General features: G+C 44.4%; 1 protein-coding gene across 1 annotated transcript; it reads right to left on the reverse strand.

Moving 5' to 3' along the window:
- Positions 1-22: 22 nt before the first annotated feature.
- Positions 23-17,768, reverse strand: LOC116942449 (rab GDP dissociation inhibitor alpha). The gene is made up of 11 exons (XM_032954388.2): positions 17,544-17,768; positions 14,989-15,096; positions 12,070-12,169; positions 10,079-10,213; positions 8,579-8,777; positions 7,790-7,921; positions 6,859-6,958; positions 6,198-6,369; positions 2,948-3,092; positions 1,424-1,478; positions 23-1,092 (listed from the first exon to the last, which is right to left on the reverse strand). Exons 1-11 carry the CDS (start codon positions 17,586-17,588, stop codon positions 940-942), a joined length of 1,344 nt encoding a protein of 447 aa, XP_032810279.1. The 5' UTR covers positions 17,589-17,768; the 3' UTR covers positions 23-939.
- Positions 17,769-18,451: the final 683 nt, after the last annotated feature.

Below are 18,451 nucleotides of genomic sequence, written 5' to 3' on the forward strand. Positions count from 1 at the left end.
TAAAACGCAATCCAAACTCATGACATGTCATCCTTCAGTTCTTTATTTAGATTTACAACTATGATGCCAATGTTTAATTCCTCATCAGAACATGATAAAGATGACCATACTATCGATACTACTGTGATACATTGTTCAACTTGAGGATCATCACTGTAATAACTCGTTAAAGATTAGCTACGTTACTATATAATTGCACAACGGCTACAACACCAGGCAGTTATCACGCTACAGTCTAAAATGTGGTCCAGTCCGCTTCTTTAAAGCAGCAGGGCAGTTGCCGAATAAATTACAATAGTTTGGTTCACTTTTTGCAACACCATGTAAACTTGCCCACTTTAGCAGGAATGTTCGTTAAAATGAGTGCTTTTCAACTTAGAAAGTGCAATCAAAACTCAACTTCAAAAGGAATTTGTTACTCTTAATACTGTACTGTTTTACTCCAAACAGATTAATGGTTACTTCATGTTTTGGACCGTTATCAGTGTCAAACCTCTGCGTGGAAAATCTGCTGCCGCCAGCTTCTGGGAAGCCAACCGTCTGAAATCAATATTAAGCGTGTCAATTATCAGCGATTCTTTTATAACTTGGGGTAGCTGTAGTGAATACATTTGAATTAGGTTCTGTACAATTCACTTGGACCACCTGCAGTTGTAAATTCGCAAGTAGGGTACGTTAACACAAATATAATTACATGCAAATTGCACCGTTAACTCTTGTCCCAAAAAAAGGTGTCACGAGCGTCGTCTAGCTGTATTTTCCTACAGAACTTCACACGGTTGCAACATGGAGACTTACGTACGTCACTGGTGAAGGTGTGAATTGGTGTGGTTTATTCGTTAGGCTGTACTGACAGCCTAACTCGTGGGAGTGTTGGGTGTAAGGAGGGGAGTGGGAAGGGAAGAGTTTGGGGAAAAAGTGAGAGCTTTATAGGGTTTATTACTGCTCTTCTTCCCCAAATATGTCATTCTTCTTGCGCTTGACTTCTTCAAAGTCGAAATCTGCGCCCGTCACGCGCTTGTATATGTCCTTGATGTCGTTGCACGTAGTCTCAAAGTGAGTGGTGGCGTCGTAGGAACGCGAGATGAAAATCTGAACAAGTGGAATGAGACATTTCAAATCGCAATGTTACATTGTACAATGTTGATCCTTGGTGCAGACACGACTGCTTCTCAACTCGCCGTGCAAATAGGTGAGACATTTTATTTTGAGCAAAGAGAAGAGATTTTTAAAACTGATTTTTACAGGAAGATCAGAAGGGAGCTTTGAGCAAAGGAAGATTTCACATTGCTGTAATGATGCTAAGTTAATGAAAGGTTCTGGCGAGATGTTTTGATTGGTAGAACAGTATGTAAGCTTCAACAGTAACATTCTTCCAGTCATGACTAGCATTTTTTATGATGAACAAGGAATGCACCATTACCTGGCTTTCGAGTCCAAGATCGGTGGGTTCGTACATGTCACAAACAGTGACAAACCTGCAAAGTGAGAGGTGCAAAAAGCTGAAATCAATACTTACATATACCGCACAAAGTGGACACCTACTTGAATAAACATAAAAATGGATGTGGTTCCCATCCTCTTCGCTGCAGTATAATCACATGCAGGTTCATGAACCCATCTGTGCGAAGTTTGAATATCTGCTCGTATAAGTGGCTCTCCCAATGTAACTCAGGGAGAAGTGGTCAAAAATTCCCAAGTAGTTCTCTACTGATAATGAAGCTAACAGACTGTAATTGCTTTAAAAATTACATGTAAAGGCTATAGTAAATTTTAATAATTAAGGTGTTCACTTGCACAAATCTAGATGCTTGGGTGTTAGAATCAAACCACTTTAGTCTGGCACTTAATGGCATTGCAAAATTACTCCCCTTCAAAACGTCTGACAATTAGATTTAAACAAATTTGCAAGCTTATAGTGCAAGAGCAGTGTGGTCACTCAGTGCAAGTTTATTGAGAAGCTAGTCATGCCCTCCAGGTTTGTGGCAGTACCCTAACTATAATACTTGACGAGAACTAAAGAGCCACTTCTATTGCAGCGACAATTTGGCATACATCGATGTCCACTTGTCCAAGTCAAAAGAGTACCCACTTCGACTTTGAGAGTCAATTTAAAGGATTTAAAAGCCGTAGTTTTGCTTACGAACACCACCCACAGTGGGTTCTATTGATTTTTTGGCACCATGGAAACAGAACTTGAGTTTTTGAAAAGGACAGGTGCAAGGTGGCCTGGTGACTAGGAGGTCAGCAAGCTGAGCTGGCAGTATTGAGATCCTGGGTTCAGATCCAGACAATCACCCGTGATTAAGCCGGGTTCGCAAGTTTAGCGAGTTTATGGTCTCAGCATGATCATCGATGTCTGCACACTAAAAAAAACTAATTAATTTGCTTTAGCACCATGGATAAATTCCAATTCTGAAAATGTAAACATGAGAATGACAAATGTGACAATTATTAAGATCATATTCAGAGCAGAAGATGAGTTTACTAATAATGATCTTAGAAGCAGGTGTTACATCGACTTTAACATTATGGGATGCAATGTCACAGAGATCTGATTGGATTCTTTGTCTCATGAAATTACACCGATATTGTTTTATTTTTCCAAAAAGGCACACCTAGTAGTAGGAGCTCGTTTTCATAAGGGTTCTCTCTGCATTGGGTTTTTATTCAGATGTTTTCAGCCAATTAACGTGTTTACAAGTGGGAGGAAACTGCAGAGCCCGGAGAAAACCCACGCCTTGCGCGAGAGGGCAACACTATCCCCGTACAGATGGTAATTAGTCCACTGACAGGACTACCTTCTCCAGGAGAGCCAGGGATATGGCACCTTGCTAGCAAAATGGGGGTAAACATTGAGAAAAAACATCAAAACAACAGGTGGACCCCGATTGGGTTGACCCGCTTGAAGTACTGCTTCTCCCCCCAGGCAGCTCTGCTTGCTCACTTCTGATCGATGGGCTCGAGCAGCTGCAGGGCCGGCAACACCTCGGCTTCGGGGTCTTCCGTCTCCACGGTGGTGCTGACGATGGCGATATACTTCCCCTGCGCCGCGACGTTGTGTGCGAACGAGATCATGCACACGTAGATGTCTGGGGGGGGGGGGAGGAAGGTGGCAGAGGGGAGAAAATGCGTCGTTAATCCAGCGACGATCCCATTTGTCGTTCAAGGGTTCAACCGTCTTGTCCGAGACAAAACCCATAAACATTTCTAAAGCACAGCGGCAGAAGCACTTTCAGACCGACAGGATGACGATTTAGCCAGTTAAGAGTCCATTAAGACCACAAGTCCCCTTTTCTATGGGTGCAAGTACAAGACAACAGATATTCCAAGAAGTAGACAAAACACAAAATCCACAATGCTAGATGAAGGCCTCTCCATGCTGTCAGTCATGGTGGTGGTCATTTAACCAAGCTTCAAGCTGGTCAGTGCGAGTTTAAGTGGGGAGACGCGAACAAGTCGGCGTATCACCACACCGACGTTAGTCATGGCCAGAAATCAAACTCAGGTGGCCTGGGTTCATAGCGCAATGCGCTTACCACTGGGCCACTGCTCCAACCCAGATTAATAAATATTAAGTAACATATAGTAAAGAAATTGTTTTTGGAGCACAAAGATTGGTTGTAGTTATATGTTACTAACATGGTTCCTGGAATATAAGCACATTTGGAGTGTAACTTAATAGTAAAGGGCAACCATTTAAGCCTTCTCAACTTCTCTCGGAACTCAACTATTTAGTTTATTTGCTGAAATACATGAGGGATGACAAATGGTTGAATCATTCATTAATATACTTTTTATAGACTTGTTTCTTTTTAATGCTCTTTGGAAGTGGCATTCACTTCGTATACTTGTACTTTTTATGAAGAGGATTAGCACTAATCAAATACTGTCATTTGTTAATGAAACATATTAAGTGAAAGCTTCACTTCACCTCAGCACAGCTCTATGCAGCTATTTGAAATGTCCATAAATCAAATTAAGAACTTGTGTACAATGTCCAACTACAGGAAAAACCGAGGAATGATTTAATAATATACAGGGTGTTTCAAAATTATGGACCCGATTTGAAATCGCTCTATCTCTGCAACCACGAACCGGCCATGAATGTAACTCTTACCACTTGAAAGGGCGGGGCATAGAGAGGGCGGGGTATAGAAAGGGCGAGGCTTAGAGAGGGCGGGGCATAGAGTTTCAAAAGATTACCGCGAGATGCCTCTCCCAGCGCACAAACAGCCCCTAGCCTCAGTCATTCGCAAGACAACACCACCTCAACGTTGGATAGGTCGCACGGCACCCCAAGACTTGGCGCTACACTCTTGGCCCCCAAGATCCCCAGACATCACCACACCCTGCGACTTATTCTTGTGGGGATACGTCAAAGACCGTGGTGTTTTTGTGCCACCATTAGCGACTAATCTGGATGACCTCAAAAACAGAATCACGTCAGCGGTGACTTCAGTGGAAGAAGACACTTTGAGAGGCGTTTGGGACGAATTCAACTATCGTCTCGATGTTGTCCGTACAGCAGGTGGAGGGCGCATAGAGTATTTATAAAATGGTTTGTAAAACTTGATAACTCATTAAACCGTTTGTAACTTTGTGTAATTGAAACATGCTGCCATCGTGAAATACACTGCTTTGAAATTGGGTCCATCTTTTTTAAACTCCCTGTATCTAAGGCTTGTATAAATTCATCATCTCTTGTACGTGTGCCTAAACAAATGCCAAGGCCATTTGTGTAACTGCACAAAAAAACCATACCACCATTAAAATGCATTGAGGATGCACAACACATCTTCAGTGTGGCACCATGGTCTATGAACAGTGACACCTCCAGTGTAGGTGATGGTGTACCTCATTACATTTTAATACACTGCGAGAATTGTGGGCTCTGCTTTTAAAAACCTATTTGGGTATTTGTTCTTTCTGCAATGCTTTTGAGAAAGCAATCTTACCGTGTCAATTTCACTTAATGCACCTTTACTCTGCAACAGCATGATAATTGCAAATCCCTGAGTGAAGAACAATTTAATAAAAACACGTAATTATTTAGGCGAGATTGCAGCAGGAGTAATCTATCTGCATGCGGCAACAATTTGAAAATTGTTAAACAATGCCGCGTGTTCCAACTTGAGGATATTCTGAAAAATGATTGGGATGACAGAAACGTAGAAGGCTCGTGAAATTTCACAAAACTTGCGTTAATTTGAGTTGCTGCACGAATGTCGACCTAAGCGCGACACCCATCCAACCACCTACGGTTCCGCTCCTGTTGTTGTGATTTGATAAGGGTGACAAGGTTGGTAAAGGTGGAGGAGTAAGCTAAAACTTATCTTAATATAGCATATGCAAATAACCAACTGATCGCAGTCTACAGATGAAACATCGGGAGACCGGGTTACCGTTAAAATAATACCATTTTCAATTAAGTCTTTGGGACCCAAGTAATCCACCAGTCAGAAGCACTTATGCAATCTCCTCTGCAATTTAATTTAACCGCTCCTTACATTGCTTTAACTGCAGAAGCTGGTCAAACTCCTTCCACACAATCATCTAAATCATGTCAACTACACATTAACCAAAAAAATAAAAAAGGTCTCAATTTGCTGTATTAATTTAACAGCACAGCCAACTACATCAGAAACCACAAGGGGATCACTGGTAACACTTTGCACTGATCAGGCAATCTCCCGTTACTTACCTTCTTGGATACAGTTTGTGCACAAGTGGATTATAAACTCAATTAGAATGTACACACTCTTGTCGCTGTTGGAAAATTAATAACTTAACTGTTCACGCTTACAGTGGCTTTCAGACAGCATACATAAAAACAAATTTCGTCTCCCCCCTCCTCTTTTCAAAAAATAGATGGACTAGTCCTGGGCAAACTGCCAATCGCTGCGCGTGACGCAAACGTTATTTTTTTTATATATAAATAAATATGCCGTTTTCAAAATAAATTTATGCAAACCGACACACCTGATGATGACCGTTTGAGTTATGGTCGAAACGTCGTGAGAATTTTTTATTGTTTTATATATATTTTGTTATTTTGTTGTTTCTCTTCAACGTGACTTTACCGAAAAAACTAAGAATATAACTTAACTGATGTGAAGGAAAGACTGTGCGCCTCTGTTACCCAGCTGTTATTTTTTCGCACTCACCTCGGTGAGACCATACTTGCGCGTGCTCACCTGACTTGCGGTTGACCTGCGTCTGAGGAATGATGATCTGGCAGGAGTTTGCATCGTTGGTGTCCTTGATGGGATGGCTCAGGATGCAAATGACACGCACCACCTGGCCCGACTTCTTTACGTAGTCGGCCGCGTAGCTCGCATCGCAGATCACCTGCTTACACCGCGCCACCTACGCACAACACAGCGGCACCCATCATTCTCACGATGGTTTTCCCTCGAACAAACGGCGTTAACACCGCCTGGCTGAGAAGCGGCCGATGTGATAACAAAGGCTTGTGATCAGTTTATGTCAGCTGAGGCTTTGGACATGTGATAAAGAGCTACAGAGCTAATCGGATTCCTCCAGTCTAAGTAATGATTCTGATTCTGTATAGGCACAACGCAGTGGAAATGGTACTATATAAATCCGAAATAGAATAGAAATCATACAACAAGGCATCACCTTTATCAATAAAACACTGCCTTATAAGAAGAAACATAGGCTCACGTTTCTAGCAAAAGCCATTTAAAACAATGGCTCTGAAATACTATATTCCCCAAAAAACACAAGCCTATTATGTATGTTTGTGTTATAACACAACGTAAATGAAGATACCCGAGTGTAGACAATTCAGATGCTGAGCCACTTGAACAACGACCAAAACTGCCCGGTCCTTACCTGACCCTCAGACTTGACACCGACCACCCGGCCATTCTCCATCACAATCTCCTCCACGGGTTTGTTCAGCATGTACGTTCCACCGTAGATGGCGCTCAGCCTGCGGCAGAGTACAGCCCCAGACAACCCTGTTCGTGACTGCAAGGACAAGTCTACAGTGAGTGAACCTTCCAAGCCAACTCCATATTCGTCTCGGATAATGCGGTCACTACTACAAGGACTAGTCGAAAAATGTAAAGGCGTAACTTTTTAATTCGTTCCAATCAAGGTTGAAAGCGTTTATGTAATAGCTGTACATCTGTCCATAACGGTGGTGGTGGGGGGGGGTGACAATTCTCTTGAAGATAATCAAATATGAAAGAACCATAGAATAAAGTTGTGTTGCTATGATGGACGTGCCCCTTGGAGAACCAGCCCAACTGATCAAAGCAGTGGCCACAACATCGTTGATTCTAATCAGGGCAAAAAAAAGGATGTGCAAATATGAAAATGCATTTTCCCGAACAGTTACCTGTCCCGCTGCCGTATTACCAATTAAATACTTCCAAACACAAACGCAAGTTGGAGAGAGCTAGACAACCCATGTATGGCCATGATTTTTCCTAAAATGTTGTTTCTGAAAAGTTGCAAAATTACCCTTGTGATTGTGAAGGTATTTTCACCTAGAAAAAGAGATTTAACAGAACTACATTTTCTAAAAACGAGTGCAGAGGTGATTCAATGGATTGGCTCTCTCCGTAGATTTTCAGCAATATCCCTCAAATACACGAGTTTTCTCCAAACTACTCCCACAAACGTTAACACTCAAACGGAATTGGCCAAACATCCCAAATGCAAGCCTTTGCTGACAAAGAGTCTCGAGAGACTCAGGCTTTCCTGGGTAAAAGAACATCATCATTGTTCGACGTGCGGACAATAAAGGGTCACAAACCTGGCGAAGCCCTGCGGAAGCTCCCCAAGACCGTAGAGGGGGTAGAGGTAGGGGCTCTTCCCGTAGCGTGCCAGCGACTCGCTGTACAGCTTGATGCGGTTGATGGTCTCCAAGCATGGCTGATCCAAGTAACTGTGGCACAACGGCGACTCTGCTCGATAAAGTTCATCGCCGCTCGTGTTTGCACGTTCAGCCACAGCACAGTTACTCATCACCATAGAAGTCATGACAGCACGTGTCTCCTAACTGGAATTCTCAAAATTGTGTCGGTAATTGCACGTTTGTATACTTTCACAATGGCAATTACAGCATTGAAATGGTGTTAAAAGCATAAGCTTGTAGTTAAAACTGCTATGTTAAACTTCTCAAATTATGAAAAGTATGTAACATAATAGTTTAAATAATAGACTGCACTGACAGTGATGTACCCCACAAATCAACATGCAATAAACTCACCACGTTCACAAACACTACAGTATAATTTTCTTTTGTATATATCGTTGGACAATAGTTTGGACAATGGCCCTTCACTAGTAACACTGTTTCTTATATTTCATGCCATATTATTATCTGCATACATGTTGAACTTCTTTCGTGCCGTACGAAGCCAACCGTGCTAATCGGAGGTGCGAAAAGGCAGTGTTGATGACAAAAGTGGTGGGTCATTTCTGATTATGGGCCACAATCCTGAAAAATCTCTTTATATAACCACTGAATAGGCAACAAGAAAAACTTGATCGCATGCATTCGGCTGCAACCGCTGCCGATGCATGCACTGGAAGCCCTCACTCGTCGGTGCGGTAGAGTGCCAAAGCGTGGCCCGTGAAATCAATGACATCTTGTCCCAAGTCAAACTTCTTGTAGACATCGCGCATGGTGGTGGTCTGCGGGTCGACGCCCTGGTGGGAGTTGGGCTCCTTCTCGTCAAACTCTGCCACAAATACCAAGAACTTGCGGAAGCGGCGCTTCTCGAACATGCCCATCAGGTCTGCACGCAGGACAAAGACAAATACACCCCCCAAGTATAGCCTTAACAGACTGTTGGGGAAAGTGCTGCTCGCTAGCACCTATGAAGGTCAGCACGGCGCTCCGGATGACCGCTGCAAAGTATGATCTTGTGTTTTGATTATAGTGTGCTGATCTTTAAGGTGCATTGAAAATTTTTGATACTCCTACTGATGCTCCTGCTGTTGTGGAGTGACTCATGCTGCCAGCTATGGCTGCAAAGTTTGGTGGTTCATGTTATGTATATCGTTTATTGTAAGATTTAAATCACAGTTCCTATGATCAATGTTACATTGCTTTTATAGCTGTATTTTGGTGATTTCGAAAAGATTTTTGGTTTGGCCATGTTTGTTTGTTGCAGTACAGAGTTAAACTGATGACTTTAATCTAAGTTGTCTTGTGGTTGTTGTTTGACTTGCATCCCACTGGGATTTTGCACACAGCGTTGGTGTACGGTGCTTTTTTGGGAAGATTTCGCTGTTTTTTCCTGGATTTTTCTGTTTGCGCAGTCACTTTAATTTGTTTTCTTGTTCATGTTTTGGTTTTTGTTTGTTGCGGTTGCACCCGATTCAAGAGCCGAATGGCTCACAGGGCTATACCAAATTAATGAAACTGAAAAAACCCGAGGGGATGGGTGGCCAGCGCCACGCCTGGCTGTCTACGTCTCCCCAGTGGGCGCACACATAAGCACAGCCGCGTAAGCGATAACATGCTATTCCACAACTGTCCTTTACGGCATGCCAAAAGCTATTTTTATTAACGCTTTACAACGAAGCTTGAAAGAGTCAATGCATTAGCTGTCTGTAAGGAAGGAAACAAACACCAGCCAAATTGATCAAAAGGGTGCCCAAAACTTTGGAGCCAAAACCAGCGCTAAAAGGGAATAATTACACTTACGTCATCTCGCGACGCCACACGTCGCACGCCGTGAAATCATTGCTGCGTGGCTTTAAACGTAACGTTATCATTGCCAAAATGTATAAACACTCATTAATTCGCTGAAAACATGGTAATATATAGAAGAATGAAGACCTTTGGAAATTGTTCACACCAGCTGGCTTCATGGCTGCCTTTCCACTTGTCTGTGGTTTGTCAAGGTTGTGAGATGCAATTTACATGAACAAGATTGCATAAAATAAAAAAAAATTAGGAATGCTTTCGAGGACCAACGCCCATTGGAAAGCATAACTGAATCGATGTACGTGCATGATCCTTCTTCCTTGCTAATATAGTCGAACAAGAGTATAAAATGCTGGTGCAAGTGCAGGAGGGGACGCTGCTCACTGGAGGCGAGGGCCTCTGTCTCTGTGGATGGAACCTTGTAGATTTTGCCTCCCTTGTAAACAAAGCTTCCGTCCACCACCTTGAAGTCCAGGTAGCGCGTCACCTCCGTGTACAGCAGCATCTTCACCAATTGGCCTGCGGAAGAGGGGAACACCCAACCACACACTAGTGTTAACAACAATCACCCGACGGAGCTTCCTGTTGTGCATGTACAGAGTTCTTTGTCAATCCCCTGCTGGATGAAGGCCTTCCCACGTCGCGTAGGAAGTGGCAGTGGATGTACTTAACCACACTGGTCAGTGTGAGTTGGTAAAGGTGAGGAGCATATACAAGGTAGCATAGACGCAGGGTACAACAATGGAGTTTGCTGCAATGCCCTCTGTTGCTCACCACATAGCTTGGCAGCGATAACACCTGTTATTCACGGCCGTACCATCTAAGTGCCATTCAGGATCAAACCTGCTTAGCTTCCGATATCCAACTATATTGGGTGCATTCCAAATGAATTTGTTACAGGCTGCATGTAAGAGCATGCATACAATAATAAAATATTAATGAAAATTATTTATCCAGAAATCTCCAGTCTCAACTTATTATCATGAGCGGACCAGAAATTGAGATGTTTGCCCAATTTGATATTTATAAAGACTGTTTTGTATTTGACAGTAGCTCGAGAAGACCCACACATCTAAAAACTCACAGGTCTGCACAGAGGTTCGCGATAACACTTGCTAGGCCATCATCTCCTGGCCATCTAGTAGCCCGGTTTTGGGAATTTAATAAATCTACAGTATTCACCAATCCTGTTATTCTGGGCTATAGGCATACACCACCACATCTCCATATACATAAAAAAGTTGTGAATGTGTCTGTTCAAAATATTTAGCGTACTTCCCGACATGCAACAAACTGGAAATTTGCCATGTGGGTACTTTCCAGACTGTACACCATGCAAAAATAAAAAAATACACTTTTTGGGGGGGGGGAGCTCAATAATGCATATTTTTTATTTCACGGCAAGTGAGCTGTGACGTCAAATCTGTCACGTGACCCACGCATGTGGAAGCGTAACGCACTGTAGTGTCGTGGTTAGCGCACCGCGCTACAAACCCGGTGAGCAGAGTTCGATTCCCGCTCACGGCCACCACCAGTGACGATTATTTCAACTGCTTCTGGGCCTCCCCTAGGTCGACTCAGCCTTAAATGAGTAACTGCTGTGGTGTGAACATTGCCACTGGGGAGACAAAGGCGGCCGGACGTGCTGCTGTCACCCACCCCCTCGTGTGCCGTTCCGGCCTTCATAGGTGCTCGCTAACAGCACTTGCCCCTACAGGCTACACGGGAGATTGTCTTTATCCTGTGTGGGGGGGGGGGGGGGACTGCCTAGCGATTCGCGCGCTGCGCTACGAACCCACCCACCCGAGTTCGATTCCTGCTCATGGCCACCACCGGTGACGAGTATTTTAACCGGTCCTGGGCCTCCTCTAGGTCGACTCAGCCTCAAACGACTAACTGCTGTGGTGTGTGAACATCGCCACTGGGGAGACAAGTCGCGGGCGAAGCCGGGTAGTACAGCTAGTAGTAATATATAATCAAATATGTTGTGTAAGATCGTAAGAATATCCAATGGGTGTGCATCAATATTTGGACAAATGTGTAATGGAAATTTATACGCATGGAGGAAAGGCAGATAAACAGCAATACTGATATATATTCTACAAGCAAATGGTTATCTATGCTGCCAATTATTACCCAAGGCATATGGATATTTGTTTCATTCTAGCAGAGAATTAACATGGGCAACTAAAGAACAGACAACGCTCACCTTGAACCTTGACAAAAAACAAAAAGTTAAACCCATTTTACTGCACCCGATTCAGTAAACTGAGCAATCGTCTCCAACTATTTCAGCGAGCGAACAAGTGTGGTATGACGTGATGGTGGGTTCAACGGTTGCAGAGTGACGTGCCAACAGTGACTGCAGCACGTGCCATTAGCCATGAGGAACTTTGGGATGAGGTCGACGTTCCAGTCACGTCCGCGGCCCATCGACTCCGGGGGTCCGGCGGGCAGGGTGAACCGCTTGTACAGCTGCGGAAGAGCGCACGCGTGTCGGCTGTGTGCAACAACTCCATAGAGAGTGATGCTTAAAAAATGCCAGCCACCACCCAAACAGGGGCTTCTCCTCCTCTAGAGCAGGCCCCACTTGAACACAGCACGAGCAGCACAAACTGCACACGCAGTAATTTAGAAATCGCCGAAGCGTTTCGTGGCTATCAGGCCCAAGAATAGAGATGGCAGCGGTGGAAAGTGAGACAAGTAATGGGACGTGATCTCCAACTCAATTACAGTGAGGGAAAAACGTATTTGATCCCCTGCTGATTTTGTACGTTTGCCCACTGACAAAGAAATGATCAGTCTAAAATTTTAATGGTAGGTTTATTTGAACAGTGAGAGACAGAATAACAACAAAATCCAGAAAAACGCATGTCAAAAATGTTATAAATAGATTTGCATTTTAATGAGGGAAATAAGTATTTGACCCCCTCTCAATCAGAAAGATTTCTGGCTCCCAAGTGTCTTTTATACAGGTAACGAACTGAGATTAGAAGCACACTCTTAAGGGAGTGCTCCTAATCTCAGCTTGTTACCTGTATAAAAGGCACCTGTCCACAGAAGCAATCAATCAATCAGATTCCAAACTCTCCACCATGGCCAAGACCAAAAAGCTCTCCAAGGATGCCAGGGACAAGATTGTAGACCTACACAAGGCTGGAATGGGCTACAAGACCATTGCCAAGCAGCTTGGTGAGGTGACAACAGTTGGTACGATTATCCGCAAATGGAAGAAACACAAAAGAACTGTCAATCTCCCTCGGCCTGGGGCTCCATGCAAGATCTCACCTCGTGGAGTTGCAATGATCATGAGAACGGTGAGGAATCAGCCCAGAACTACACGGGAGGATCTTGTCAATGATCTCAAGGCAGCTGGGACCATAGTCACCAAGAAAACAATTGGTAACATACTACGCCGCGAAGAACTGAAATCCTGCAGCGCCCGCAAGGTCCCCCTGCTCAAGAAAGCACATATACATGCCCGTCTGAAGTTTGCCAATGAACATCTGAATGATTCAGGACAACTGGGAGAAAGTGTTGTGGTCAGATGAGACCAAAATGGAGCTCTTTGGCATCAACTCAACTCGCCGTGTTTTGAGGAGGAATGCTGCCTATGACCCCAAGAACACCATCCCCACCGTCAAACATGGAGGTGGAAACATGCTTTGGGGGTGTTTTTCTGCTAAGGGGACAGGACAACTTCACTGCATCAAAGGGACGATGGACGGGGCCATGTACCGTCAAATCTTGGGTGAGAACCTCCTTCCCTCAACCAGGGCATTGAAAATGGGTCGTGGATGGGTATTCCAGCATGACAATGACCCAAAACACACGGCCAAGGCAACAAAGGAGTGGCTCAAGAAGAAGCACATTAAGGTCCTGGAGTGGCCTAGCCAGTCTCCAGACCTTAATCCCATAGAAAATCTGTGGAGGGAGCTGAAGGTTCGAGTTGCCAAACGTCAGCCTCGAAACCTTAATGACTTGGAGAAGATCTGCAAAGAGTGGGACAAAATCCCTCCTGAGATGTGTGCAAACCTGGTGGCCAACCACAAGAAACGTCTGACCTCTGTGATTGCCAGCAAGGGTTTTGCCACCAAGTACCAAGTCATGTTTTGCAGAGGGGTCAAATACTTATTTCCCTCATTAAAATTCAAATCAATTTATAACATTTTTGACATGCGTTTTTCTGGATTTTGTTGTTATTCTGCTCTCTCACTGTTCAAATAAACCTACCATTAAAATGATAGACTGATCATTTCTTTGTCAGTGGGCAAACGTACAAAATCAGCTGGGGATCAAATACTTTTTTCCCTCGCTGTAAGTGGTGTCAGCGAAGGGATTCCCACAGTCAAGCGTGGATGCTACTCTGCAAGTACTGTAAGTACCATTAACTCAATTAAAACACCAACACAGCCATCATGGACAATAGACTCGGGATTTGTAAAAAAAACCTCAAGGTTTCAGCATCTTTAAAAGTTAAACTGAACAAAATTAGATATGAATTCTGAGATGTATAAGGATACTCCTAAGCATCGGTGTTTTTGTGAGGGCAAGAAAATATTTGGCTTGGTTTTTTTTAATGGACAGAAGCTTCCAACTCTTGTTATATAAGGCTGCAGTTGGTGAACATCTTGCGTTGTGTTGCAGAGAATTCAAAGCCTGAGCTGCAACTGCCAAACATTCCACTTGACATTTTATTTTCAAGTGCTTGGGTTCATGGCATTCCAATGGCTGCTTGCAACCAAGGGCTGTTTGTGTGCAATGGATTTTTATTATTTGCGAATTGTTATAAACACTCATAAAACATTACTGCACATGATCTTGCACACGTTCATGGGACCGTAGTGTTTTCACTCTGCCTCACAAACACACGTGAAGCCTTTGTTTATATGCCAGCCAACCTCCCACATTTGAGCGCAAACCTTGATTCAACGCCAAAGGCCCACACTTAAAAACCAAAGGGAGATAGTAAAAAAAACAGCCTGCAGAGAATGGGCCAAGCCAGTGTTTGCTATGTTGAGGCATTTAGATTTAAAAGAATGGACAGATTAATTGCTTCAATTCAGGACCATGGCAGATGGTGACAGCTCAGGGAGGCCTTCATCCAGCAGTGGACTGATTATGGCTGATGGTGATAACGATGATGGGAATGCACAGAAGCACAGCTGTTACATACACAGTGCTGCAGATTTTTTTTTACACAGCAACTGCTGACTTCACAAAGTCCAAGTGGATTCATCTGGCTAATCAGGGCCTGCATAATTCCACGCTCACAAATGTACAATCAAACATACCTCCTCCAAGGGCGTGATGGAAGCGCTATCACCACCGTAGTAAGAATTGCGATCCATGTGCAAAACCTTCTTCCCGTTGACGGACATGATGCCTGACAGAATACATTCCTGCAGATGATGGAAACGGTCAGTGCATCGCCATGACTACAAACATACAAATGCAATTTGCGTTTCTGTATATTCATGCTGAGTGTTGCCTTCGGAGGAAGTGGCAACACAAGCACCCAATATAATTTTCTATCATGTGCACGCGCCTAAAAACAAAATCCCATTTCTAAGAATGTCTGTATTGTTCATTATTCTTCTCCATGGGTATAATATCCACATGTCTTAACACATTTTGACTGGGCTATTATTAGCTGCACCAAGTGCTGCAGGCTTACTGTATCTCAAAAATAATCCAAACCTGGACAACCGCTTTGCCAGTTTGTACACAATGGATGCCTTATTAAACAGGCAGTTTTTTAATTCACATTTTGTATTTGCATCATAACTCATTTTCAGTTGGCTTTTAAATTAGTTGGGTCTCCTGCTATAAAACACCCATTTCAGTGTTTCACATTATCTGCCTTTCATGCACCAATAACGCAAGCATTAAATGAAGTGAAACATTCATATTAATTATGCAAAACCTAACTGTACAAAAGTGCGGCAGCTGGTGGGTGCTGTACATTACGGCTACACCCAATGGAAATCCCCCAAAACCTCTACGGTTTGTGCCCCTTAAACAGTTTGCACAAGGCACGTGATGCGTGATTTCATAGCCCAGTCTGGAGGGGTGGCTCAATGTATGGTGTTAATCTGTCACTGCTGTATGCCATTATTGATTGCAGGTAAAAAAAACATCTATTACTTGTTTCATCTATATAAATGATAATAAAAGGCTTATTTTGGAGGCATGCCAGAAGAAAATGTTGTTGAAAGCCTGTCTTTTCCAGTATCACTCAATGACCAATCTCTCTGCCAGTTCACCAACGATATCAGACGTTTGGTGGGAAAATGGTGAGGCGATAGCTTTTTGCACCAGCGTTAAATCTTAACAAAAAAATCCCAACACATTTGTCAAATCATTTTTTCTTCAATAAATGAATGGTGGTGAGTAGGGGGGGGGGGACGGAATAATTATCCTGTGTCCTGACGTCTGGACTATTCAAAGTGTTAAAAATGAATATGGCAGCAGCTGCTGCCCAGTCCGCAGGGGGCTAGGGGCGGTGTGCTCGTACAATGCGGCCGTTTTCTCCACAAGCTAATGGAAGAAGACATCAGTGGCAAGGGGGCACAGCACAAATAGCCAGTGCCCGCACACCTCGGGATTGTTCCAGAAGCCGCATTCGAGACAAATCAACGAATATAGTCAAAGCAACAACAACAAAACCCCCCTTGCTGTACATGTGTGTGGCAGGGTGTGGCCAGGTAAGAGCAGAAAAAAATTGTGATTTTAAAAAAAAAATTACGATTAGAGTCTTTTCCCAGTGCGAATGCTAAACCCAATTTTTCTCAGCAGCCTCAACATCTGCTGGTCCCACAAGATCATCATCAGCAGCAGCACTGTGTAAATAATAACATCAAGTGGCACACGAGGAGGAGCCACACCTAAACCCACACGTCTCTCGCATCCGCCATCACTATTCCACATGAACATTTAGACACGGCGGGATTATGTTGCCCGTGGTTTTTTTTTGCATCACAGAACAGTGAGTAAAGCGACGCCGTGTCAAAAGCAACATTTGCATCCGATCTGCCGCCTCAAACAACAAAAGCATAATTATGTCACACGTACAACTACGTTTTTTAAGCCCCTACGGGTTGTGACGGTACATTGTAACGCCCAGATAATAAACACATGAATGCATTTGCAATTCGCAAGGGCAGAAACAAGATACTTCACCGCTGTCTTCTGCGGAGAACAATGTTTACATCTTAAAGCCTCCTATTTCTAGACTCGATTCCATAAATCGATCAAGTAGCCCTATAAATTTACTCCGCGGTATTTAAAAACCTATTAACGACAACGCACCCGCACTCCACACAGTGCACTGTGATATTAGATAAACATTGTATTTAGCAGACTAAACAATATCACACTGAAGGCGAACGATGCCGGTTGCTCGTCACTCTGCTCTTAATATCTGACACGTCATCGCTTCCAACACCGCAAATGTCACCGCCTCTACAGACGGCCAAACCACAATGCAGTACACTCACGACGCAATTTGCTCAAATTTACACGTTTTATTTCGCAAAAAGAAGCACCCTCACGGCTGATTTAGCGATGTTATATTGTTTTTGCTTTAAGGTAACGGCCCGGCAGGCATGCAGGCCCGCGCGTCTTCCGCGGAGCCTGCCGCCTCGCCTGAACGCCCCGCCGAGCCGCGCGGCCCGCGACCTCGCAGTGAGATCTATCCGACAGGCGGTGTCTCCCTACGGCCTACCCACCGCCGCCGTTCGATATCAACGGAAGAGAAAGTAAAAAATCTACCTCGACAAAATGTGCAATTATTATAAAAAACAATTTGTGCGTAACCTTGCTGGGCGTGCATAAGCTACAGCATTACCGTGAGGCCGGTGCCAAGCACAATCACATCGTATTCTTCATCCATTTTGCAAAACTGGCGGATCGGAGGAGACTCGACGAAGGAACGGAGCAGCGGGAAGACGACGCCGACGACGACCACGATGATGATGAGATGGAGCGCCGCGCCTCGAGTCTTCGTTGCGGACTGGAGCCGCAATGCCGCCTGCCGGCTCCTCCCCGGCACTCCTCCCCCTCACTGCGCGCTCCCTCCCCTCCTCCACCCCTCCCCCTCCCTTTCCCCCCCCCTCCCTTTCCCTCCCCCCCTCTCCTCTCCCTCCCCCCCTCTCCTCTCCCTCCCCCCCTCTCCTCTCCCTCCCCCCTCGCTCCCCTCTCTCCTCCCCTCCTTTCCCTCCCCTCCCTCCTCTCCTTCCCCTCCATCCCAACCCCTCCCTCCCCCCTCCTCCTCCCCTCCTCTCCCTCCCCTCCCTCCTCTCCCTCCCCTCCATCTCCCCTCCCTCCCCTCCTCAAGTTTTATGGCCACCGACACACGTGAAAGTCATGAACACAAACGGCATTTAAACAACAACACACACGTGTAAATAGGAAAGAGGAGGGCCGCAATGTTACTACTGTACTAAATCAGCAAATGCTGGGGTTTTTTTTTTGCCCATGAAAATTTTACGAAAAGCATATCACCAAGTTTGGCCCTTTGGGTAATTTGCTCTCCATTGTTGACTCCTTGGGAATGGTTTAAGGGGGTACAAATGCAACATTAGATGAACACTTTGAAGTCGTGAGCGATTTCAACACTGACCAATCTTTGATGCTAACGTATTGGATATTCATGAACTACCGCCTGACATGTCAACCGCGATGTTACTTTGCAGCATTGTACAACAACGTTGGTCTTGCAGTACACACACAGCTCACAGAATGGGGCATAACCCC

Source organism: Petromyzon marinus, chromosome 14, assembly GCF_048934315.1.
Source record: "Petromyzon marinus isolate PM22_M1 ecotype Great Lakes invasive population chromosome 14, UKy_Petmar_22M1.pri1.0, whole genome shotgun sequence".
Classification (NCBI taxonomy): Eukaryota; Metazoa; Chordata; class Hyperoartia; order Petromyzontiformes; family Petromyzontidae; genus Petromyzon; species Petromyzon marinus.

Excerpts from the sequence above, each read along its gene's own strand:
- LOC116942449 (XM_032954388.2), bottom strand. The coding sequence starts at position 17,588 with ATGGATGAAGAATACGATGTGATTGTGCTTGGCACCGGCCTCACG. Across the intron at positions 10,214-12,069 it reads AAAGTTCCTCATGGCTAATG|GCCAATTGGTGAAGATGCTG; the intron begins GCACGTGCTGCA and ends CCTCTTCCGCAG. Across the intron at positions 6,370-6,858 it reads GTGTCAAGTCTGAGGGTCAG|GTGGCGCGGTGTAAGCAGGT; the intron begins GTAAGGACCGGG and ends TGTTGTGCGTAG.